The sequence below is a fragment of the Pogoniulus pusillus genome, chromosome 9 (assembly GCF_015220805.1).
Source record: "Pogoniulus pusillus isolate bPogPus1 chromosome 9, bPogPus1.pri, whole genome shotgun sequence".
Classification (NCBI taxonomy): Eukaryota; Metazoa; Chordata; class Aves; order Piciformes; family Lybiidae; genus Pogoniulus; species Pogoniulus pusillus.
The window spans coordinates 15,115,822-15,142,677 of NC_087272.1; the positions used below are offsets into that span (position 1 = coordinate 15,115,822).

General features: G+C 38.4%; 1 protein-coding gene across 4 annotated transcripts in view; it reads left to right on the forward strand.

Annotated features, from left to right (window-relative positions):
- Positions 1-26,856, forward strand: part of FHIP1A (FHF complex subunit HOOK interacting protein 1A) — a 99,678-nt gene that overhangs the window by 41,504 nt on the left and 31,318 nt on the right. For 3 of the 4 annotated variants that reach the window (XM_064148650.1, XM_064148647.1, XM_064148649.1), the window contains exons 3-6: positions 11,898-12,130; positions 13,498-14,124; positions 19,170-19,328; positions 21,477-21,563. In XM_064148650.1, coding sequence (XP_064004720.1) covers positions 12,029-12,130; positions 13,498-14,124; positions 19,170-19,328; positions 21,477-21,563 — 975 coding nt within the window. In that variant the 5' untranslated portion in view covers positions 11,898-12,028. Of the gene's footprint in view, positions 1-4,180; positions 4,294-11,897; positions 12,131-13,497; positions 14,125-19,169; positions 19,329-21,476; positions 21,564-26,856 lie in introns of all 4 variants that reach the window. The other variant, XM_064148648.1, reaches the window with a different exon arrangement.

Genomic DNA, 26,856 nt, shown 5'->3' on the forward strand with positions numbered 1-26,856 from the left:
TTTAAATAGTAATTAAATTTTATTTTTACTAGCTTCTGATATTTACCTCATCTTTTGAAGATATTATTCTTCTGCAACACTTGTGAGATTCTGTGTTGTTCAAGGTACTTCCTTTATGAGGCATGTAGTCTTCATTTGCAATTCAGAAAGGGCTATTATTTATCTTCTTTTATGTTCCAGGGCATGAAAGTTGTTAATTTATTTCATTCCTCTCTGGACTAAAAAACACCTGGATTTCTATTTATCTTTTCCCCAAGTTTTGAGGGAGAGACTGAAAAAAGATTACAATGTACTGAAATGTTTTGAGTGTCAGATTACCTGGGTTTCTTTGTTGTTATTTAAAAAAAAAAATTCTTTATTATTTTTTCATACTGGCAAAATTTCTGAGACAAGGTGTTCTACAGAGTACATTGGTTGCCTTTTTTGCCAGTGTATTCATATATCTTATTATCTAGGCAAAAGTAGTCACAAGAATGGAAGATGCCACAATGTCATTCAGTTCTCAGTTGCAGAAGACTGCTAGGAGTTGTGGGAGTGTAAAATTTTGATTATAGAGTATATATGTGTTATGAGATCAGAGCTAAAGAATTAATTTCTACTCTGTGTAATGGATAACTTAACACTGTTTACATGACAATTTCATTCCTAGGAAAGCTGGGGAAGCTTTCAGCAACTTAACAGCAGTGCAAATATAACCAACATGTGGATTTTTCTTTGATCTGGCTTGTTACGCACTACACATCATAAAAATGCTTACAGTTCATTTGGATTTTGCTGCTTAATACCACATGTGTTGAAAGCAAAAAAAGAAGATATGTCTGTAAAAGTCCACTGAACTTTCAGGTATCTACTAATATTTTTTCAATAAGGGTGTCACTAAGGAGGAGAGGACTTTTCATGGATCTATGCTAACAGGAGAGAAGTGTTGTTTTGTTGAGGTTCTTGACTTCTCAGTAGGAGTTTGAGTCCTTCATCTTTTGCTTGTCTACTCTAAGTTGCACTACAAAAGGAGAGCAATGTTTTCTGTATGATGTTATGGGAATGGGAAACTGAGGGGATGAGAGATTTTTAAGGAGTGCTGGGTTTGCTTTTTTCCTTTTTCTCCTCACCCTTGTTCTTCGGGAAACAGTGTGCTACAGTAGTTGGTGTTTCTCATCTTAAACGGTGATTTGCCCCAAATTTGGTAATTGATGGTCATAAAATATGATTCTATGAAAAAGGAAATAAAGAAGAGTTTTTCAATTACTTTTCTGTTTGCCAACTCTGGAACATAATTTAGGACAACGGAAGTTCTGAAGTGTCTGAAGCTTTCTCCAAGCTAAATTGCAAATGTCTGATGCAAACAGTGTTGGTCCACATGGAGTTCTGTGCTTTCTGTTGTCCACTTTATTTTTTAGAAAAATCAGAGAAGTGGCAATCCATTATATATAACATTTTGCAACAGCCCCTTGTCTGGTATCAGACCATACATGGTACATATGGTGAGATATGAGCATTATCTTTTAAGCTTTGGTAGCTGTTTAGGTTTGAGAAGTCATTTGTGATGGGCTTCGGCTATCCTACAGTGCAATGAAACAGTTGTCCTGAAGTTGCATAACAATATGCTTTTGCTTATTCCATTTGTTCTTTAGTTCATTGTGTCACTAACAAGTTATCACTTCAGAATGTAGGAAATACTGTTGATTTGGGTAGAGTGTTTTGGGGTGGTAATTCTCTGTAAGATGAGTAGTTTAACTGTGTGCAGAAGGATAAATGACAGATTCAAGTCATCTAGTTAGCTTCTGTAGTCATGTACTATAAGGAACATAAATGAAAATATGAGTTTTATTGTATGATAGTGGCTACATAAATTTAGATACAGTTATAAAAGCATTTTTCCCCTGGAAAAAGTAACAGCCTTTGTATTCTAAATAAACCTCTGGTAGGATAAATAAATACGCTCCTGGAGTAAGCATTATGTTAACTACTACACAATATCCATTCTATGCCTAATAATTTTGATTTTCTATCATATTCTGTCCTTTCATGGAGCTTTCAATTTGAAAGAGGCAGATAAATAGAAATAACATGTACATTGAATACAGGAAGTTCCACCTCAACATAAGGAAAACCTTTATTGTAAGGGCACTGGAACAGGCTGCCCAGGGTTGTTGTGCAGTCTCCTTTCTGAGAATTTCAAGACTCATCTGGATGTGTTCCTGTGTTGACCTACCCTAGATGACCCTGCTTTGTCAGGGAGGTTAGACTCAATGATTTTCAGAGGTTGCTTCCAACCCCCAGCGTTCTATGATTCTGGGTTGGATATTTTTTTTTTTTGTTGTTCTGGTGTTTGTTTTGTTTGTTTGGGTTTTTTGGGTTTGTTTTTTTTTGTGGACAAGCGTGGGGAATTCATCCTGTGAAGTGGAAGCCCTTTTCTCAGTGAAAACTTGATGACAGTCCTGTGGGGAAGCTTGTTGGTTGGTTTATTGATCAGGTAATCAGCATAATCTTAGTGGTGTTTTGCTGTTGATACTTGTGCTTCAACTATATTTAGAACCTGCAGAATCATCTAAGAGTTTGGAAATAAACTAGAAATGTTTTTAAAGTGTATTTGCATTTTGTTGATGATTAGCACTGAAAACATACATATCTTCTTAGTGTCACTTTGTAGACTTGGGAATATTCTTTGACATCTTACACTTAAAATGAGCAGTTTGGCATGTAATACAAGTCACTTGAAATTTTGTCTTGCATACTGTCACTGTAGCCATAAAATCTTGTTTTCTGCAATCTACATATGGTAATTACAGGTATATCAATAAGTTCTTTTTTTCTAGACCACCTTTCTGTTGTGAAGGTAGTATTTCTTATTCTGTATACTAGTGTTCTGAATATACTTCTAAATCTTCAGTGTACAGAGTTTTCTACAGCTTTGTTGGTCTCATTCATTTTCCTGTCAGGAAGGTTTCTTAGGCAAGTTAATTTCCTATGAATGCATTATGCAGTTCTAGCTGTAGCCACTGTTTTACATTTCTTAAACTCCAAACCCACACAAAACAACCAACCCCCCACAAACCACACAACCCCCCCAAAAAACTTAAAAAAAAAAAGTTCCATTCACCTCAGCAACACAATTTTTGAAAGCCTGTGGTTTACCTAAATTATGAGTGTGTTTGGGACACGTTTGTACACCACACAGATGTCAGAATTGTCTTGGAAAGCAAAACTGATGTTGCAGATTGTATGGAATAATTTTGATTTCTTCCACTACCTAACTGCAATAAAGTTGGTTTTATGTCTTTCCGGTGTGTTGTTCCTTCTCATTTCTGGATAGTAATGAATTTTTAAATAAACTCTCTTGCAGAGTCTCTGTAGAGATGGGGAGGTTGGCAACCACAGGTTTTTCCCTAGTAATTCACTTAATTGACCAAACAAAATTACCAGTGTAGACATAGCTGCTGATACCTGAAATTCACCTATAAATCATGGAATGGAAGGCAGCTTTCATTCAGTAATGTGTGCTCTGCCCTTTGGGGGTTGTCTTTCTGTTTGAAAGTTGGTATGACAGTGTATTCACGGTATAAACTTTACAAGCAAAACAAAACTCAGTTTAAAGGCCAACTTCATACAGTGTAAGACTGAGTGCTTTGGTCTGCATGCCTCAGTTTAATGAGTTTCTATGTAAACTAGCTTTGCTTGGATTAGCAGTTTTGGGGGTCATTTGGGAATGAACCAGCAAAGCTAAAGGCTTTGAGCTGATAGCAGTTTGACATCTTGCTTCTTCCGTATATAGGTAGGAATGAAGTCATACCTTTAGATTTTCAAAGATTTATAACCTAAAAATATGAATGTGTAGTTCATTTCTCCTGAGACTTACTCCTGCAAGAGTTATTTTGATGATTGGATGCTCTTGAGTTCCAGTGGAATTGCCCATGTGCAAAAGCATGTGGTAGATGAACATGACACGGGGTGTATCAGAAAAATAAAGCTTTCTGAGGAGGTCAAGGTCTGTCAAGTATTCTCCTTTGTTTTCTTGAGCAGTCATTGCCCTTTTCCATGTTTGGTAATATGACTTTTGAATTATATTTGTGGGTTAGCTGTATACTTTACCAGACCCACTGTGTGTAATTTTAGCCTAACCCATCAAGGTATTTTGGACCACACTACCTGATTGGTCTCTCATTTTGTCTGATCCGCACAGAAAAGTCTCTGAAGTCGTGGGATTTGGCTTAGTCTGTGTCCCTATGCATGGGCTGCTAATGTGAGCTGATCCTGTTACTTGCCTTTGCAGCACTGCTGAACTGGGGCTGTCAGGTGAGCCTCTTTCCTATTACTGTCACTGGGGCAGTATCCATTCCTGTGTTTGGAGAACAGTGTATTTCTTTAATGCCGTAACTTGGATCCTCTAACATACAATACTGGGATTATATAGGTCACATGAAGAGGTTTGTTGCACTCCAGTTAGTTGTGTGAGCTACTGTGAATCTGTAATGCATCTCCCTGGAGATTTGAGAAAAGATTAATTGCAGTTTTTAACTTTAGCAGGCTAACTGCAGATGGGACAGTAAGATTTTTGTCTCGTTATAAAACATACTGTGTGTGGTTTCTCTCATGAGATAGGGCACAAGACAGTCTTGCTTTCATGCTAGTAGGTTGGATTAAATTGTGCTTGATGAGAACAGATTGATACTTAGATTAACTACATTGCTTTACAATTTGTGGTGGGTTTCTCTGTTAGACTTAAAGGCAGATAAATTTATCTATGTAAAACGTGCCTTCTGACCCACACATGGAAGGCATAGTGTCATTGCAGATACTTGATAGGAAAGATAGATTGGAAAAAGCTAGATGTGCGGTGTTTGCTTGAGGTAGACAAAAGGATAGGGCAGTTGATGGGCTGCAGTGTTGAAACATGAAAGAACAAATGAAGGGGGACATAATTGTTCATGTAATTTGAACCATTCCTCTAATAATCTGCTGCAGCTTTCTTGTTATTAGAGCTTCTGAAGGTAAGTAAAACTTAACCAAAAAGAGGCTTCTCTTATTCAGTGGTGTTTAGCCACTGACATGTTCTCAGTTCCCTACCACAGACCTACTGTTCTCCAGTGAGCAAACTGTAATCCTTCTACATTCTGGTAGTGGCTTTACAGGATCATGGAGGGTGGGGATGTGACTGTTCTTCACAGGCTTTGCTTCTGTAACAGAATTTACTGTGAGTGCAGTGAATCCTTTCCTGTGAAAGGACTGATGTCTTCTTTTGAAGCATTCTTGTTAATAAAATTTAAACCCTCTCCCTGATTATAGTCCCTAATAAAAAGATGATGAATTTATACAGAAGGCTTTCTTTTCAATCAAAAACTAAACATCCCTGAACAAGGTCCCTTTTAAGCTGGAACTAAGTTGAGGCATGCTGAAATTTGTTATTAATTTTTTCCACCCTCCCTCATCCAGTTATCAGAAACTGCAGAGAAGTGATTGCATAGCTGTGCATAAGACCATAGAATTTCCCTCTACTTCTTTGAAGTTGTGTAATTTCAAGCCCCTTTATGCTGCACTGGTCTGTGGCAATGTTTTAATATATGCTGTTTTCTTCACTGCTGTCAAGGCTTCTTATCCATCTGCCTGTTGTCTCTTGTGTTGCCTGGACTGACAGAGTGGAAAGCCTTGGCCAGCAGTGTAAAAGCATCCCACATCTGTTAACAGAGGTACACTTGTGTTGGAGAAGTGTGTGATAACACAGTAGCTCAGCTTTGCAATAGAAGACAGCCTTGAAATTAAGTTGCAGAACCTTGCAGCCTATTTTCTCTATCTTATGATATTAGTCAGTGTACTTCTCGTCTGCATGTCATGCATTGTTTGGGATGCCCCAATCCTACAAACTTTGGTGCTATTTTCCTTGAGTTCAGAAGTGAAACTTTTGAAGAAAGACATTCCAGTGGGAGTGGACTTCATAAGAAATTCTCTGCTAGGCTATTCTTCCAGTGTACTTTGCAGTACTTCTGTTGCCTGGGTAGTGCAGCCCTCTTATCAGCTGTGTAAAAAACCGTTGATCATGTACAGACTTCCGAAAGAAAACTGAAAGCATGTATCCTCCACAAGTCCAATGACTGGGTCTTGATCTCATCATTAATCTTTACCTATCCAGACTGGCTGTGGACTGTTCCTGTTCCTTTGGATATAGGCTAAATTGTAGTGAGGTTTCTATTTTCTTATTCCCCTCCTCTTCATTGAACAGACACTGTGATTGCACACTTGTTTATATGACTGTGTAACTTTGCTGCTTAGAGAGAGTCAAATGCTTGTTAGCATGTTTGCATATGCAACAGGTAACCACATATGCAGAAAATTAAGAAAAGAAAAACAAAACAAAACCAAAAACCAACCAAACAAAAAACTCTAACAAATGAAGCCCATTCTGAGCAGCATTTAACATGAAACCAACAAAGTTTATGGAGGTGCTAAAATCAGTTCCCTAATAGCAAAAACTGTTGTCCAGTTACACAGGGAATATAGAAAAAAATTAGAGGAGATGGTGACTTGTCTCTTTTGAACCTTAGTCCTACATGTGGGTGATGTGTATGCTGGTATTTTCTTGATCCGCATGAAGATTGATAGATGTATAAAGCCTTGGCAGTAGGAGTGGGTACCTTGTGCAGTAGAGGAGGGATTAGGGGCTTAAGTGATGTCAGCACAGGCAATTGAAATAGCTCTAGAAGACATATATAAGTGGACTTGGCCTTGTAATGGGGTTAAATGGCTAACAGATAAGATATGGTTGAATTGTGGAAAGCTTTACCTGCTAAGAAGGTTCTGTTATTGTGTGGCTGGGTCAAAGCACTAAACTGAGCTGTGGTTTTGGGAAGCAGATTTTTGAATGGACTGCGGAAGAGGTGTATTTTTCACTTGTCAGGACTATCAAATGGTGGAATAACATCTCGATCAAGATTTAGCGGAGAGGAAAGGCTAAATTACTGTAGAAATTTAGCCAACAACCGATTAAGATAAATGGTTACTTCTGTTCTTAGTTGTGCTGAAGTTCACTTCTCCTGCTTCCTCCATTAATCAGAGTTCTAGAAAATATTTCCTTACGTTTGGACTCAATATGGTAGCATTATTTTTTTCTGTTTAATTAGAAATTTTACCTCACAGGGATTACAGTGATGTTGCAGTTAGTGACATGTTTAGTCTTGCAAAACAGTCAAGAAAACATACTAATCTAGTAACAAAATCTGCTTAAGTATAATAAATGTATTCTTTCTTATTGCTACTGTAGCTAGAGCATGCTAATTTAGATTGATATATATCTTAAAGGATAATGTCTCTTCCAATTCAATTACTTTCTTGTTTAAATAAGTATGTTTGTTTTAGGATTTACTCTGTGACCACTTAAGTTGTCAAAGTCTTTTTATGCTTTTTGAAACACTATTACAGGAGTTCAAAGTCTTTGAAGTCTACACAATCTATTAGTGTTTTGTATTAGTGAGGAGATCCCAGCATCCCAAAATGCTTTCCAGACTTGAAATATTTGCTTCCTTAGGGAAATGGAGTTGATCTTAGGAGTATTACTGTGCATTGCAGTCTGCTTGTTGTTGTCTTGTTGTTTTTAATTTAGAGATGATTAAAAAGCCATAGTATTGGCTGCTGTGAGGATGATGTCTGTGTTCTCTCGCTGTTCTTAACGTTTCTGGTCCGATAGCTGGGCTAGATGCAAGTAAACTTATCCCTTACCAAGTTAGTATTTGCTGCAGGCAGGTTGTTTTCAGCTAGTAATTTAAATTTGGTATACTTTGTTCTGCATTTGTTGCTTTGTACAGTCTGTTGATGATGACTTTGTGCAATAGGAGTGAACATTCAGAATAAACTGTTACACTGAATATTACTAAGATGTTACTGTTTGCCACCAAGGGACAAATGAGCTTTTTTTGGTGATACTTTTATTACTTCAGTATGTAAGTAGCTTTAATCTTGTGATTGCATTGTTTGTATGCACATACAAACACATGTATTTATGTGCAGCAAACTGATAGATGTAGGTGTTAGAGTACCTAAATGCTGGAGACAAATTTGCTATTTTACAGTTGATCAATCTCATACTTCTGAAGATCTTTATAAAACAGTGGAATAATGTTTGTTCCTGTAAACATATACTAAATGGACCAGGCAGAATGCATGCAACATCAGCTCAAGGGAATCTTCCTAAAAGTTTTCTCTAGTTGGTAGCACAGACATTCCTAGTGTTTGCAGTGCAGCCCTTGCTTTTCTGATCTAGTGTCATCTAGCTGAAAAGGATCGAATTTGGATAAAAATGCTGGCAGTTAATGGCCTGTGTATCTGAAAACTCCTGGTGTTGTAATTTCAGGATGCCCACATCCAGACTTGGAAATAGCAAGAAGCTCTTAAATACATTAGGAGCCTTTATACGGGAGATGAGTGGACACCTGTATGTAAGATTTCTTCTGCAATGGCTATTTATATATGGTGGCTAACCTTAGGATATCCTTGTGTAGGAAAAAATATCCATACTACAAGTAGCAGCCGTCTGCTTAGACTCTAAGCTGTCAAGAGACAGGACCTGTATGTTCAATGGTGGTTATCAATTCTTAGACCAATGTCAATAACTAAGCAGCGCTAACCTTTGTGAAAGCTGAATTTCCCCACTGGACATGTGAAGATAACAGTGGCTGTGTAACTGGATTTCTTGCCATCTTGCTGTACTTTGAATATGTGGTGAAGGATGCACTATTTCTGTTCCCTTTAGGTCTTCTCATAGTTGCAGAGAAGTAGAGCAGTATTTCAGGAATCTGTAATAACCAAAGCACCAGTATATAGAACCTCTGCCCCTAAAGTATCTGTACAAGAGCTACCAGATAGAAGTAGTTATTTAAAAGAGAGGCTGTCTGATGGGCAGGGAACAAGTGCTGTCTCCAAATTGGTAGAATAGATTCTGAGGCTGGGATTGGAAATCTGCATAAGGCAAAAAGAAAGTTGTGAAGGCTGGGAAGGACAGAGAATTTTAACAGGTTAGAGTGAGTAATGGGTTATGTAGTTTTGGGTTGCTTGTGTGTGGTACTTCCAAGAGCTTTGCATGTATCTCAAGAGTCTTACATCGCTTGTCTTAGATTTTTATCAACATTCTAAAAGAACACCATGTCTCCCTCATTGTTTTTTACTGTTTTAAATGACAGTGGTTGTTCTGAAGTTTTGTTTCTATTCTTGGTATTATGTTGATGTACTTCTGACAGAATTTCTCATGTGTTACCTAGGTGTGTAATACCAGTTTCTTTTATTTAAATTATTGGAACAACCTCTGAGTTGCCAAGTCAAGTGTCATACATTCCAGAACTGAGCCCACCTCTGCTTTGTTAATTAAGTTCTTTTGCTGCACCGTATGATACCATCTTTAATTACATGATCACATGAGTTTTTCCTAAGCTGCTTGCTTCACTTCATGCCCAGGACAGATCTGTGCAAAGGGTGAATTAGGGCTGTGCAGTGAAGGACACTTTTGCCTGGAGGAGCCTGCTGAACTTCTACAGAAATGAGAAAATTTCTTTTTGAAAGAGAGAGCTGACAAAGTAGAAACTGTCAGGAAGTGGACAGGTCATCTGAAGAATAGGTCCGCTAAAAATTGCTTTGCACTATTAGGTATGGTAATAGGCAAACTACATCAGCCATTCAGGAAAAGACTCCTCTGTAGGCATGTATCTTCTTTATGAAGGTGTTCTCTCAGTAGAAATGTTGAGCTCTGAGAGCTGTGAAAGCTGAGCGCTGAACATAGACTGGCACCTACTTAAGTCAGCAATTAAAAAAAAAAACAAAAACAGATTCTAGGCCTCTGAAATTGAGTTTTCAAATCCACTTGTGGCTTTGATTGCCAATGCTGTATTTCTTTAATTTTTTTTTTCAATCCCCTGTGTGGGAACATCAGTGATGTAGAAATAGTAATATTCATTTTTACAGTAATCATAGATTCAACCAGGTTAGAAGACACCTCCAAGATCATCCAGTCCAACTGTTTAAAGAGCAGTGTACTGGTAGGTGCTTTCAGAAAAGGAGTGTATGAACCAAACTTTTGGGAAGGAAGGTGCTTGAAATGTATAAGGCTAGTGCCAGCATGGAACAGGTAGGCAGGTGATAAGTGTAGTTGGAGTAAGGGGATGAGGGATAGAGAGATTTTGATGTAAGGGATTATTTCTTTTCCCAATGTTGACTGTTTCTCATGAGGTTAATACTTGCTGACTTTGTACAGTGTTGTTCAGTGCATCTGCTTCCAGGTGATTTATTGTCTGGAGAGTAGCTTATATGAAACACCAGCTTCATTCTTGAAGAAACATCACCAGATCTGTGCTTAATTAAATGCATGTGCAATGCTTCATCTGCAAAAAGGGTGAACTAGATGTATTAATTATATTGCATGAGAGTGTTTAGGGATTGCCTCTTACATGCTGTAAGAAGCAAGTATTAGGATGGAGGGAGGAGACTGAACATGCAGTTGATCATGACTATTGGAATATACATATATAAATACAAGGGAATGCATAACTATGATTTGTTTTTTGCTTGCTTCAGAAATCTCCAAGTTGGACACTTTGAAAATGGCAAAAGTTGCTGCTACATTTGGGACAGGTGGTGTGTGTTCATCTGGTAACAGTTTGGAGAGTATGAGCAGAATACACATACAGGGAGCAGCTATGTCTTAAAAGAGATACTTAAAAAATGTTTTTATGCAAAGAAATACCTACTATACTGGCAAAGAATTGCTACTGCAGAAAAGGAAAGCATTTAAAAATGCAGTCTCTAATAGAAACAAAAATCTGCTGTGATTTACAGGAGCTGTAGAAACTTGTAATGCATTTGTCATCTTCCTTGTACTTTGGCATTATGGAAGTTTTGTTTGGGTTCATTTTTTTTAGGGGTGTTTTTGGTGATGGGGTTTGGTTTGGGGTTTTTGGTGTAGTTTGGTTTTGTATGGGGGTTTTGGCATTTTTTATTGGGTTTTTTTTTTCCCCCTGTGACTCCAGAGTGAATTAAATCCAAAGTCTAATTGGTCTACAAAAAGCAGAATAAAAATATAAAGCTTATGGAGGGAAAAAAATGGGTGGATGCACAAAACTCTGTGACTTAGGTGCTGGTGCTTGAAGGTATAATACGTTCTCTTAAACCTCTCAAATATCTGGAAGATACCTTTCTTTGTTTCATTTTAACTTTTCTCCTGCGGGTGTGCAACTATTTTGATACTTGGATATCTATGATATTAAATAATGGATCAAGAGAATGTCTGAATATGTGGTCTCATTCTCACAGTCCTCTAATATGGTACCTCAGGTACTTCGACTTTAGCTACATGAAGGTTTTTATGTTTTGTGTTGTTTGGACTTTATTACTTCAATATGGATACTTGCATTTGGTGTTCTACAGATATCTTCAACAGTTTACAGTATGCTTGCTGACAGAAAAAAATTTGTATTTGTAATTTACATCTATTTGTGAGAATATTGTTTTTAAAACAGAGAGAAATAACCTATACCTTTTTTTAACCTGTGTTGTCTATGCAACATTAGTTACTAAGTAGCTCTGAAAAGACACAATGGTCAGTTAGCAAGAATGTTGTAATGAAGAACTAAAAATGTAGGTACAGTTGCATAAAAAGTTTAGTGCATGAGCTTCTGTTGTGCTTATTTTTTGCAGTAGTGCCTTAATTCAGTCGCTGATCTCAAAAGTTCGAGCATTAGAAAACTATTATCATGAGAATGGTAGTTGAGAGGATGATTCCATTTAACTTTCTTTTAAAAAAAATGTATGCTCAAACTAAAAGAAAAATGTTTTGGTGTTCTCTTTCAGTATTTTTTTTTTTAATACACTATAATTTCATGTGCACAGGTATATGTGTGTTGTGTTGGTTTTTTTTTTTTTAACAGATTTCCGTGGATACCAAACCTCAAAACGCAGCATCAGTCTTTTCATGATGCTTGAAAATCTGAAGCAAACAATGAGATTTTGAAAAGAAATCCAGCATGGCTCAGTTCGCTTGACCCTTGGAAAATCTATAATGTCCTCTGGAACCAGTATCAGCAGAAATCGGCAGGCTCCAAGCCTGCAGGGTGTTGACCCAGAAACATGCATGATAGTGTTTAGAACGCACTGGGCACAGGTAATGTTAATTAGTTTTATTGATTTCAAGTAGGCTGTGTTAATAGGAATTTTCTCTGCTCTTTCTTTTTGAGATAATCCCCAATAGCTCAGAAACAAATATGTTTCATATAGAATGTAGTAGATGACACTGCAGCATTCTCAAAATGCAAAGGTAATTGACCTTTCAAAGTATGTTTAGGCTTTACTAATCACACTTGGAACTGCAATTTTTCATATAAATAGGAAGGTGTAGGATGTGGTAATGTCTTAAGGTCTAGATTGTTCTACTGTCTTTCCTAGTCATTCACTCTGTCTTGTACCCTGGTGCAAACCTCTTCCTTTCCTTGTGCTGAGTAAGGCTTGCTTGACTTCTGTAGAGTACCTTAGATGTGCAGTGCGAAGCTGTGTGCAGTGTTGTTCATTATGGATAGATGTAGATTATTAACTTTACCTTATTCTGAAATTCTTTGCATGTCATCAGGATTATAATTGCTTTTAGGCAAAGGTGTTTTGCTCTGAGCACCACAATAAAAGGCCTTATTTACTGCAGTAATATGGGTAACTGCTGCCATCTGTGCTGCTGCATTTGCTGGCTTTTGCCTATCTTGAGAAGCAATGGTGGCGTTTCCAAGGTCAGAGTTGCCTTTTCTCATTTAGCTGTAGTGATGCTGTTATGTTACGGGAGAAACTGTTTCTCATGGTTTTTGGTGGCAATTACCCTCAAAAAAAAGGGCTAAAGGCAGTGGCTGTTTCTGAGACAATGAGCTGCATTGATTATGTGCAAACCAGGATTTAATTCATGGATGTTAGGATGACAATTGCTGCTCAATCCTGAGTCAATATTTAGCATTGCATGATTATGCAAGCATCAGTGGCTGTTTGGTATCATATAAGATGTGATGTCAAGGAAATATCAGCTCTGTTGACTTCTGCAACTCTTGCTGCTGTAAATCATCTCATGATACTGATACTGCTGAACACAGTTACTCTGGTTGGAGAGCAGATCCTTTAAGTCCTCTGTGGCAAAGAAACTAATTTCAAACATGGCTGGAACTCAGTTTCTGAAGTCTAAGGGAATGTAGTTTGTCCAAACTGTGGAGTACCCCAAGTTTCCAGCAATGGGACAAGTGGCAAATTTAGGTGCTTAGAAAAGAGTTTTGGTTTTTTTTTGAGTGAACAAAAGCACTGATTTTTGGCCTTGTACGTGCTAAATGTGAAAAATAATTTCAAAAAGTTGGACAGAAAAAAAACCCAAACAAAAAAGCCTGATATGAGTTTGCAATTTTTGTGTTCAGAATTTTTATTTATTTTTTTTCCTTACAGAGGTAAGTGTACATTTTTTAAAAAAATCATTGAAATAACTGATCTGCCTTTGTTTATCTTTAGGTTCTGAAAATCTTAGAGAAGCATGATCCTTTGAAAAACACTCAGGCAAAGTATGGGGCAATTTCACCTGATGAGGCCAGCACTGTTCAGAACTATGTGGAGCACATGCTTTTTTTATTAATTGAGGAGCAAGCAAAGGATTCCTCAATGGGGCCTATTCTGGAGTTTGTGGTTTCAGAAAACATCATGGAGAAGCTTTTTCTTTGGAGCCTGCGTCGAGAGTTCACTGATGAGACGAAAATGGAGCAACTCAAAATGTATGAAATGCTGGTAACCCAGTCTCATCAGCCTTTGCTGCATCATAAACCCATCTTGAAGCCTTTGATGATGTTGCTAAGTTCCTGCTCAGGATCAGCCACTCCAACAGTGGAAACGGAGTTGGTCATCCTCTTGAACCAGTTATGTTCTATAATAGCCAAAGATCCTTCCATTTTAGAGCTGTTTTTCCACACCAGCGAGGACCAAGGAGCTGCCAATTTCCTCATATTTTCCTTGTTGATTCCCTTCATCCATCGAGAAGGAACAGTAGGCCAACAGGCTCGTGATGCACTGCTTTTCATAATGTCTCTGTCTGCAGAAAACAACGTTGTTGCAAACCACATAGCAGAAAACACCTATTTTTGCCCCGTAAGTTGATGTTTTGCTTGATCTTCAAAACTAATCTGTCTCCCTTGTATTCCTCTTCTTCTGTCTGTCACTTTGGATAAAGATGTGTTCTAACACAGTTATTCCTAATAACAACTCTTTCACAATTTGTCATGTTGTTTAAGCCAGTTCTACTGACAAATGCAGTCTTGCTCTTTTTTTCCATACCAGTGTCTTATGTTTTTGGACCGGCACAAGTGTTTTTGCAGTCACACAGTGAATTAAATTGTGGTATAACTCCCAATTTGATGGGAAGGGAATGTGCTCTGTCTCACTGTGAGACCCTACAGTATTTTGAGCCTGAAGGGAGTGAAAATTGGGAATGAGGTGCTCTGAGACTGTTGTTTCTGGTGGCAGGACTAGCTGAAGTGGAATGTGCTTGCCATGCTACAGCATCAGTTCAAAAACTAGTGTGGAAGTAGTGTGTATAATATTTTGGCAAGATAAAACAGTTGCTCTTCGCTACATAATTGAACATCTCTGTGGCTGTTTTAGGCAAACCATGTCTTGCTATGTTGTACTCTGTTACAAAACTTGACAGTACTGTTGTGTTGTTACATCTGGCAAGTCAGTCTTAATACGTGAGTAAAAACCTTCTGATGTTAAAGAAGTAAATAACTAAATTTAATAGACAGAGTTGCCCTACTGCAGTTTTAAAACTGAAGCAGAATGGACATATAGAAGCAGACAGGTATGTAGGATTGACATGGCAAATGTAGTTGGAAGTTTAAAAGGACACTGCTCTGCCTAAAACAAAAAATAAACCCAGTCTTGTACTTCCAGGACACAAACTCATTTATTTCCTTCCCTTTTGGATTTATTTTATTTTTTTTTAAATTTATATTTATCATCATATTGATTAAAACTTCATAGTGTAGTGTGTATAGATATGTGTTGTTCTGTATGTCTGCTTATAGAATGTGAGGAACTCTAAGTAATTTCAAATGGTAATCCCATTTGTAACGTAATTCAGAGAAACTAAAGAATTTCTCACTTCAAGACATGCATTGTGAATTCACTGCTCCTTTTAGTGGATGGTAGTATGTTTTCTTCAAGGCTGGCTTCTTGTGCTGAAGAACTAACTTTCTATGGAAAGGAGAAATAAGAATTGTACACAGCACTGAAAATCTCGCTGCTTGCTGTAAGTGTGTGTGCTGGTGAATAGCACTTAAACTGTAAGCAGACAATGGAAAATCAAGTGTCCATTAGTTAACAAGTTGCAACAGAAAAGAAACTCGGGTTCTTCCTTCAGAGTGTCTTCCTTCCTGGAACTGTCTGAAGCCTGAGTTTGGGTGTAAGTCTGTGCAGGTTAGTTGGATAGCTCTGGAGGTCTAGTAAGATCTTGCTAACTCTTTGCCCTGAACTCTTCTACTGTGAAAGAGAGAACAAGCAAAACATTCTGGTATTAGAAAAATGTGATTGTACAAATAGAGCCTTGCTCAGTGGCTTTAACTTCTTAGTGTTTAAACACTTTCAGCATTTTTCTTATACACACACATAGATAGATATATAAAAGAAGTAACACTGTGCTAAAGTAGTGTTTTTTTCCACAGTATTTCCCACTTCCTCCCTTGAAATTTAGCTTAATAATGTATGCCAGAAAAGACCTATTTTCAAAACTATGTGACTTATGAATAGAAGGCATTCTGGAAGGCAGCCTTTTTTCTGACTAGATGGGTTAGCAATTTTAACAGGTTATGCTTGTGTGTGATCAAAACTTGAATCTCTTTCTGTGAACCCTCGGTCTTTGACTTGCACATTGTCAGCTGTTTGTTTTCTAATACACAAAAAATTGTGTTTGATCTGAGCTTTGACTGTCTAGCTCTGCAGATGCCAAATAGCCCTTTGTGAAAAGAGGGAGAATTCTTTCACAAGTCTTTTGAAGGGAAACTAAAGAGATTCTCATCAAGCTGAATCTTAATGTTCCCATTAAGATAAGGGTCATCTTTAAAATTGTCCTGATGCTGTATAAAAACACATCAGAAGGATGAGTTATAAACAATATTTAGAACATTTCCATCTTGAAATTATTTAATTATTAAACCTTGAAGTACAACTACTAATATTCTAGGTAAATGTAAACAAACACTTTGAAAATGTGCTTTTACAATTGTAAATAAAAATGCAATCTTGTACTTCACTGATATTCTATGTAAATCATATGAAAGCTTTAATATCACAGGATGTTAGGGGTTAGAAGGAACCCAAAGATATCAATTCTAACACCCCTGTCAAAGCAAGACCATACATTCTATCCTAAATCAGAGGAACACATCCAGACAGGCATTGAAAGTCTCCAGAGGATGAGACTCCACAACTTCTCTAGGGTGCCTGTTCCAGTGCTCTGTGACTCTTACAGTACAGAAATTCCCCCTTGTGTTGACATGGAACCTCCTGTGCTGTAGGCTATATCCGTTGCTCCTTGTCCAGTCACAGGAAACAAGTGAGAAGTGCCTCTGTGGGTGCCCCCCCTTCCTCAAACCCAGCCCTCAGATATTTATAAACATCTATTAAATCCCCTCTACGTCTTCTCTTCTCCAGACTAAAAGCCCTGGGTCCCTCAGCCTCTCCTCATAAGGCAGTTCTCCAGTCCCCTTATCACCCTCGTAGCCCTCCATTGGACTTTCCAGCAGATCCCTGTCCCTCTTAAACTGGGGAGCCCAAAACTGAACACAGTACTCAAGATGAGGTCTCACCAGGGCAGAGTAGAGGTGGAGGAGAACCTACTCCAACCTGCTCAACACGCTCCTCTTAATGCACTCCAGGATCCCATTCACCCTCTTGACCACAAGGGCACATTGCTGTCCCATGGCTAACTTGTTATCCACCAGGACTCCCGGGTCCCTCTCCACAGGGCTGCTCTCCAGCAGATCACCTCCCAGCCTGTACTGGTGCAGTTTATTATTCCTCCCCAGATGCAGGACTCTCTGCTTGTCCTTGTTGAACCTCATTTGGTTCCTCTGTGCCCAGCTCCCCAGTCTGTCCAGGTCTCTCTGGATGTCTGCACAGCCTTCAGCTGTATCAGCCAAGCCTCCCAGTTTAGTGCCGTCAGCAAACTTGCTGAGTAGACTCTGTCCATTCATCAATGTCATTGATGAAGATGTTGAACAGCACCGGACCCTTCCTTGTTGCGTTCCTACATGTCCTGACAACTTCTGTATTGTTTTCCCAAGTGACAGATCCCTTCTTCCATGAACTGCAAGTTTCTTTCTTCCATGAGATTTCATTCAGGAGCTCCTTGCTTAGCCATGCGGGTCTCTTAGCATGTCTACCTAATTTTTTTACTCAGGGGAACACACCTAACTTGGGCCTGGAGGAAGTGGTCTTTAAAAAATAACCAACTTTTTTGGGCTCTTTTACCCTCCAGAACCTTAGCCCATGGGATTTCTGCAAGAGTGTCTCTGAAGAGGACAGACTTTGCCCTGCAGGTGTCCAGGACTGTGATCCTACTTGTTGCCCTTCTTCCCTGTAAAATACTAGACTCCACTATGTCATGATCACTGTCCCCAAGGCTATTCCCAACCTTAATGTCCTCATCCACTCCTTCTTTATTAGTTAATACAAGGTCCAGCAGTGCACCTTTCTCTGTTGGTTCCTCTACTACTTCCATCGAGAAGTTATTGATACACTGCAATGGTACATTGATATACTTTTGGACTGGCTGTGCCTGGCTGTGTGAGCTTCCCAGTAAGTATTGGGGTGATTGAAGTCACCCATAAGTACCAAGGAATTAGCTCTAGCTCCTTTAATTCTTACCTACAAGCATTCAACCAGTTCTGCCTCCTCCCTTGAATAGAACTCAACACATTTCAGTTGCTCTTGAGCATAGAGAGCAACTCTCCAGCCTCGTTTTGCTGGTCTGTCCTTCCTGAACAGTGCATAGCCATCCATAAAAACATTCCAGTCATGGGACAGCTGTCCTACCGCATATCAGTGATGGCACATATGTGATAGTCATTCAGTCTAATGCAGTTCTCCAACTCCTCCTATTATTCTCTGTGGATTGGTAAATAAGCATTTCAGGGAGGGAGTTAATCCATTAGCTTCCACTCTTGCTATCAGGCTATTCCCAGCCACTCCTGTGGCCACCAACCTAGCAGTGATCTCTGCATGTGCTGATGATTTGTTATTGCTTGATCCCCACAGTTCATCTCTGTGAGACTTTGAGAATTCTTCTATGTCCCCAGCATCCTGTATGGTAACAGGCTCAAGGGACTTATTAGCCTACCACCCTGGTGTGCTGTTGCTCAGCTTGTAGCCCTCATTGCTAGCCCTTGCATCTTCTCCAATGGATAGTGGTGGAGCTGACAGACACTGTTTCCAATGATGTGTATGCTAGAACTTATTTCAGTGTTTGGGGTATTTTTTTTACTATTTCTTTCTTTCTTTCACTTCAAATAAGAGTGAAAATGAGAAACTGTAAACCATTTGGGGGTTTTATTTTGTTTTGATTTTGGTAGTGGTGTGTGGGGTTTTTTGTTTTGTTCTGTTTTGTTTTTTTCATTAGTGGATTTGGCTGAGTTCAAGTACGTAGGATTGAAAGACACTCTAGGTCTGTGGTCTCTGTGAGGCTGAATTTCAATTTTGTGGCTGAAGGTGCTTTCCTCCTCTATTTCATACTTCTGAGTAAAGTTGCTTCATATAGACCTATGTAAGCAGTAAGATTCAAGTCTTCAACTGAAAGAGACAAGATGTAGATACATGACAGTGATGGCTTCTTCTGGAAGGGACTGAAGAAACAAAATTATTTTAGAAGTTTGTTGTTTTTTTTTTTTTTTAAATAACTTAAGAATTAAAAATAGAAGACAACCTGATTTTCTTCTAAATACCAGCTCTTGAAAGAAGGAGATTATATGGAAGGCTCCTTAAAATATTCATGTCTTTCTGCCACAGAACTCTTCTGAAAGGGAATTAATTTAATTTCAACATTGTTTATGTCACTGAAACTAATAAGAGGAACCATCTGTGGCATTGCCATTCAAGCATTTGGGAAGTTAATTTATTTCTCTTCTGTTACTGAAATATAGGTGCTAGCAACAGGACTAAGTGGCCTCTATTCATCTTTGCCTACAAAGTTGGAAGAAAAAGGAGAAGAGTGGCACTGTCTTCTGAAAGATGACTGGCTCTTGTCACCAGCTCTTGTACAATTCATGAATTCCCTTGAATTTTGCAATGCTGTGATACAGGTAATGGGGCAGAGTTGGCCTGTCCTTCTGAAGTAGGAGGTTTTTTATATATTCTGCAGAAGTTGGTGAATTGTAGAGATTTTCTTAATTTTATTACTGGCATGAAATTTTCAATTTAGACCAAAATTAGTTGCTTATGAAAGGAATGAATAATTTATGCTGTTTGTAGTGCTTATAAGGATGTATTAATATGGTTTTGGCTTTCAGGTGATAACTGTTTCAAATGAAAATAGATTTGGCAGTATCGTTATTCCATTATGTGATTGAGTTACCCACCCCACACACAATGAATGAAATCACCTAGACTAGACTCAGCCATCTGGAAATTAAGGAATTAAGCTGTATTTACAGCTTAGCACAATTTACAAGCATATATATATATATATATACACACAAATGTTTACAGTTATATAAAAGTTAAAATACAGAAACACCATATCCCTCCCAGAAATCAGACTGTCAGAAGATTCCTGACCCAAATCTCCCCCCCTCTTTCCCTCCCTTCATAAATTACCAGATCAGTCCCTGTATATCTCGCATGATAAATGTGGAGAGATCTGAGGTAAGATTACATGAACATTGCATGAATTCTACAGAAACTAGGTTTTTGTTACTTGAAGAAATGTACTGAATATGATTTAAAATCATATTGGTAAATTAAAGGTGTGTTTTTAGTGCGATATGTGAAATGCAATGAAGTATTTGGCTGACTATTTAAAGCATTGAACAAGCAAAAATAACGGTAGCTGTCATTCCTTAAATGCAATATACAAGAGTTTTAATGTGCATGTTTAAACACGAAGAGGAGACAGTATTCATTTTGGTGTCTGAGCAGTGTTTTTCTAGAGATCTATTTTTGCAGGAGGTCGTATTTGAGACCTTTACTTGAAAATTGAAGAAAAATCAAAGATTACCACAGAGAAATCAAAGAACATATTATTTTAAAACCACTTTTCAAATAAACTCAAAATGTTTCAGCTGACAAGCAGAAAAAGCAGTTTCTTTATAGTCTTCCTCTATTTTTGAAAGCTTTATTACTGCAGGAGTTTTTGCTTAATGCCTGGAATGCTCTTTGTGGTGTGGCTTGTTCTGTGCTGGTCAAAAAACTTTGGCTAGTGATTAAAAAGGGACAGTGTAGCCAAGACCTTTTCCCAGTTGTTCCTTTTTGCCCAAATTACAGCATAGGAGGGGCAACCCTTTTTCTTCCCGTTTCCAAAATAAGGGCTACAAATTAAAGTAAGTGTGGGAAGTGTCTCTCTGGAGATGTTCAAGAAAAGATTGGATGAGGCACTCAGTGTTTTGGTCTAGTTGATTGGATAGGGCTGGGTGATAGGTTGGATTGGATGATCTTGGAGGTCTCTTCCAACCTAGTTGATTCTGTGATTGTAAGAATTGCAAGTGGGAGAATGTTTTTGTGACCATATGTAAGATTGGCCATCTGTGTGAACTTCAGTCAGAATATATTAACTTTTTTCAATGAAATTTTTAAAATGCATGAATAGATAATATATTTTCTTTGTGAAAGCAGAATGAATGGTCCAATATAAAAGTAAAATTTTGGCTTCTAATAATAATTCATTTTTTAAAGCTCTTAACCAACATATCAAATTAATAATGAGGGCTTTGTTTTAATTTCTGTTTGGTTTTACACTATTTAGAAGAAGGGCTTGTCAGCAGTTCTTATCCCATAGCTAGAGGGTGCTTTGGTTTGCCTACTCTTGAACATCAGCAAAGCATCTTTTCTGCTTTTTAAAAACTTTTTGAAAGATGACAGGTTAACAGCAAATCACCTTCAGGTGACCCTGATGAGGTTGCAGGAGCTAAATTTAGAATCTCAAATCTTCCCTTCAGGCATGGGTATACACCTTTTTCTTTCCTTCCATTCATCTTTGTCAACATGCAGGGAGATTGAAAATCCCTGTTCTCTACATGTAGTAGGCTTGCTTTAATCAAACATAGTTTGTGTTTTGTCTTTAAAGAAGGAAAAATCTTTAAAAGCTTGGTTCTTAGCAAATGCTAGTGAGAAAGACAAATGAACATGTACTGTTAAATGCAAAAGGGTTTTGGTATTGGATAATAATCTGTGCCCTGTCTTGTTTTAAATCTCACTGCAAGTGTTCTGTGTCTTTCTCTCCAATGTCCTCTTAGGTGGCACATCCCTTGATACGCAACCAGCTTGTGAATTACATTTACAATGGATTTTTGGTGCCAGTAATGGCTCCTGCACTCCATAAGGTCAGTGGTGTGTGCAAGCATGACACAAAATAATAATGGGCAAAAGCGTTATAGATGATCTCTGTGTAAAGATACTGTTAAATGTACTGTCTTTAATGACTTCCATATAACTAAGTCAGTTTACAGGCTAAGTTTCTGTCTATTCATTCCATACCTTCTCTTCACACTATACAGATTATTAAGCAAGATACAGATATTTCTGAAAATGTCTAAAATTCTTAAGTGAAATGAAGAACCAGAATATTTCTGTTGTGCTCAGCTGACATGTCCTCAAAAAAGCAGTGACCTTTTAGACAGTATTTCATCATGGCAGACATGCTTTCATGGGGATATTTTTCCAAATATCAAGAAATATTAAACCAAATTTAGAACAGTTGATATTGTTCTTTGTAACAGTTGATAGAGCTATTTTCTTTTAAAAAAAAATCAAGTAACATTTTGTTTGAGGAGAAAAACTAGGAACTGCTGAGAGTAAAAATCCACCACAACCTGCCAAGAATGGACTAATCACTACTAATTTTTCTAAACCTGCCAAGCTGAAAACACTGCACCTGTTCATTTTATGAGAGGTTAGTGGAACACAGTACACTAGGACTTGTCTTAGCAGTGCACACAATTCTTCATGGTAAGTAGTCACTTCGTAAGGAAGTGATAAGCAATATAGAATCTTCTTCAGTGATTCAGCAGATCTCAAACATTTGGGAACTTGGCAAGGGTTGAAATACGATTGCAAGGTGATAAGATCAAGGCTGTAGCCTGTCATTGAGGTTATTTGCCTCCTTATCTGGCTGTCATGTTTTCTATTTCTGTATCTTGATTTAATTCCTTTACCAAGATTGGGAATTAGGAACAGAAGTAAAAAGCTAACCATGTTTAGGTCAAGGTTATGGATACCAAGGGTAATAATCAGAATGGAGGTGTGGATATCAAGTCTTAGTGGGTACTGATTTGACCTGTTGGGTCCTTTAGACAAAGTTTAGGTTTTAAGTGCTACCATGCGACATCCTTTACTAAATATCTCTTGTACTGGCAGTTATGCCTGATAGATTAGAAAGGGCTTCTTTCAAAGGTAAGCTAAATAGAAGGTAGTGGAAGACCATTTGAGTTGGACTCACATTCTAAATCTGAAATGAGACTTTGGGAAAACCTGCCTATGATGCCCAGGAAGGTGGTTGACTCACCATCTTTGGATGTGTTTAGAAGCCATGTAGATGTGGTGCTTGGGAGTATAGCTTAGTGGTAAACTTGGTAGAGTAGGGTTAAATGGTTGGACTTGATGATCTTGAAGAACTTTACCAACCTAAATGATTCTGTATATGATGCTGAATGCCACTCTTATTAGTCAATACATCTGCTAACCTCCAACTGAGTTGAATATTTCTGTGTTGATGGTACTTAAATCATGTAAAGCATGCTGTTCTGATTTACTTCTTTTTCACATGTTCAAAATCTTGTTGAACCTCATTTATATACTCAGGATGAAATCATATTTCTCTTGAAAATGGAGATGTTAGCTGCTAACATGTGTGGGTTTCAGGCTTAGGTCTTTCCTATAGTCTAGTACTTGGTTTGGTGCCTTGCTCTGGCAGTAACCTTTCCTTGGTTAGTGCTAAGTTTGACTTTTTCCTCTTTAAAAATGGACTGCTTATGTGTATTGACTTTACAATTGATGGAGAAGATGGATTGCACCATCTAGTGGATCTGCTATAGGGCTTTCATTTGTAAGACCAAAACTTCATAGCAAAAGGAAACAAGCAGAAAGACCGAAGAGGTCAAATGTGCCTCTATACATTAACAGAAAAGAAATATTTTACATCTTTGCTTTTACATCAGGTGTAAGACAGAGAATTAACAACAACAACTTACATTACAGTAATTTCTAGTTGCCATTGAAAATATTCATGCTAAGTCAGAATCACAGAAAACATCTGGTTGAAAGAGACCAAAGATCATCCATTCCAACCTTTGACCCAGCACTGAAGAGTCAACACTAAACCATGTCCCTGGGTACCAGAGTGTAGTAGTTTGAGGCTTGTTGGAAAATTCCAATAAGAGAAATCGGGACTTTCCTGGAAGTTCAGTGCAGACTGTAAATAAATTACGGCATTGGTTGTAAAAGAATAATAATGATAAAGTCTGTGTCATTCATTGGTTTACTAAGAGGGATAAAATGACAATATATAAACAATTATGTGCTCTTGGGCTCTGGGTTGTCACTGTTCCTTCACCTCTCTGACTCCTCTACACTGTGTACTAACCTTGACTGACCAGATAACACATGAGATCTTGCTGGTTTTCTGTTGAGGGGGAGAGAAGGTGGCATTGGCCTCTTCTGGGCTTTCCTTGTCCAGAGGGGAAGATTGGATTTCTGTATTATTTCTAAATTGTATATAATTGTGAAGACATGTAAATGTATTTGGTAAATGTGCTTGTGAATTTAGCTTGTCCCAAATTCTCTTACTTTCCAATAGGCCTTAAACTACTGCACTGATTCACATGCTGCTTAAATACCTCCAGGGCCAGTGACTCCAATACTGCCCTGAGCAGACCATTCCAATGTTTGATAACCCTCTCTGTGAATAAGTATTTTCTAGCATCCAGCCTGAACCTCCCCTGATGCAGCTTGAAACCATTTCCTTTAGTCCTGTTGTTTGCCACCAAGGAGAAGAGACTGACCATCTCCTTGAGCTAATGTCCCTTTAGGTAGTTGTAAAGACTGACCATCTCCCCTCAGCCTCTTTGCCAGATTGAACAACTCCAGCTCTCTCAGGTGGTCCCCGTAGGCCATGTGCTCCAGGCCCTTCACAAACCTTGTTGCCCTTCTCTGAACATACTTCAGAACCTCAGTGTCCTTCCTGTAGAGAGAGGCCCAGAACTGAACATGCTACTTGAGGTATGGCTTACTCAGTGCTGATCAGTACAGAAAGATTATTATCTCCCTGTTCCTGCTGGCCACAGTGTTTCTAGTACAAGCTAGGATGTCATTGGCTTTCTTGGCCACCTGGGCACACTGCTGACTTGTATTTATTTGTCATCCAGAGCTCCCAAGTCACTCTCCAAGTTGCAGCTTTCCAACCACACGTACCCAGGTCTGTAGTTTGCCATGGGGTTGTTGTGACCCAGGTGGAGGACCTGGTACTTGGCCTAGTACTATATTCTATTTTTTTCGTCAAGAACTAGTGTTTTCAGGAAAAAAATGTCTCTGCAGCAAGACACAAACTTGCATATTTTGCATTTGCCATTTCAGTCAAAAAGGTAGACATTAGGAAAGGAGTCTTCAATCTTTTGTTCCTGGTGTGAATGAACTCAATTTCTGTCTGAAATAGCAGCAGTAGTGTAAGCAAATCATGCTGAGGTGATTTCCTGTCTCATCACCAAATCAAATTTAGGCAATTCAAGTATATAAAATAAAGTAAGCCAAACAACTGTACAAACACTATTATATAAATTGTGTGGCTAGTAGCTTAGTGTCTCTTAATACCTCATGGTGTAATTGCATCAGTTTGCCTTTGCAGCCAGTGTATTCAGATACGTGCAAAATGTCTGGTACAAGGATGGTTGCTCACTTTAGGATTAAAGCTAAGCCTGGAGATTACAGGTGCTGCCCAATCTCTTTCTTCTTCTTGCTTATTCACAGAATGGCTGAGGCTGGCAGGCACCTCTGGAGAAGGTTCTGTTCAACCTCCTTCTTCAGAGCAGGGTCAGCTAGAACAGATTGCTCAAGAGATCTATCCAGTTGAACGGTGAATATCTCCAAAGTTGGAGACAGCACGCCCTGTGGGCAACACTGTTCCAGTGTTTGACCAACTGTACAGAAGAAAAGTTTATAGTCTTTGCCTTTTTCTTCCCCTCCCTTTTTTTTTCCCTATTATTTTTCATAATCTCCAGTTGGATTTTCTTAGATTTCAGTTTGTGGGTCATTGCTTCCTGCCCTTTCTCTGGAGGCATAACTGAGATGAGTTTAACTCTGTCTTTCCTTCTTCCCAGTAGGTGTTTATGAATAAGATCATTCTCTTCTCCAGATCAAGCAGTCCAAATTCTCTCTTATCATAATATAGATTATTAACTTTGCATAATTCGTAACGGCCAGTCATCTTACTGTAGAAGGCTATCAGGATGGTAAGACTTATTTCCCATTTGTAAATGCATACTGACTACTCCCAGTCACCACCTTCTTCTTTTAGAAATGTCCTCTGTGTGGTTTTACCCCATTATTTTCCCAGAGATCAATGTGAGGCTGATCAACCTGTTGTTCCTTGGGTCATCCTTCCTGAAGGCTGGAGTGACATAGCTTACTTCAGTCCTCAGGAGCCTCTTCCACTAGCCACAAACTTTCAAAATGGCCTCAACAGTAGGGTCTGTGATTTACCAGGTCATATGGACTCATATGCCCAGTGTGTTTCCTAACATGATCCTCCTCTTCTAAGGGTAAGTGATCTTGTTCTGTGTTTCTTATCTCATTTTAGAGACCTAGGATTGCCAAAGACAGATCTTGCCAGTAAAGACCAAGGTGAAGAAGGCACTTTGGCTTTTTCCATGTAGTTTTATCATGGGTTTCCCTTCCCCACCGAGCAGCAGTCACACTTTTGTCACAGTCTTCCTTTTGGTCTTAAAGCCTTTCTTCAACTACACCTGGGTTTTAGCTTTCCTAATCATTTCCCTGCACAGGTGTTTTTTCCTCTAGTCCTCCTGGTTGAATTCTTCCTTCTGTCTCTGTTTTCATGTTTCAGTTCTGTTAGGAGATCTTAGTTCATCCATGCAGATCTTGTGTCTCCTTTCCTTGGCTTTCTTTTTTTCTGCTAAGTGAAAACATTGGACTATCAAACAAGACTTTTGATAAAATAGCATCACCATTTCAGTAAGTAGAATTTCAGTATAAGTAGTCCAGAATTTCAGTGTGATGCTCAAGGCTTTGAGATCTGTATGTGTGATGTGGAAATGTGTGTAACATTTATGGGAACTATGTAGTAAGCTGTGCCATTTGAAAATTTTTTGCGCATTGTCTTCTTACACGTACTTCACGGTGTGAATGAAACAGTACAAGAGTGGTGAGGAATAGAGAGAGCATTTCTATTAAAAAGTCAGGGGGTGGGGAGAGAAACATATTTTGCTTGGTGTGATTTTTATGGTTTGTCTTGGGAAGCTAGCATGGAGCTGAAAAAAGAATTTGCTGGTTCAGTTTTTTTCCCAGTTAAGGGAGCTTCCAGTTGATTGTGCTGGCTAGCTAGCTTGCCATGACCTGTTTGTACAGCGAGCTTGGTGAAGGATTACTTAAGTAGTAGATTTACTGCAA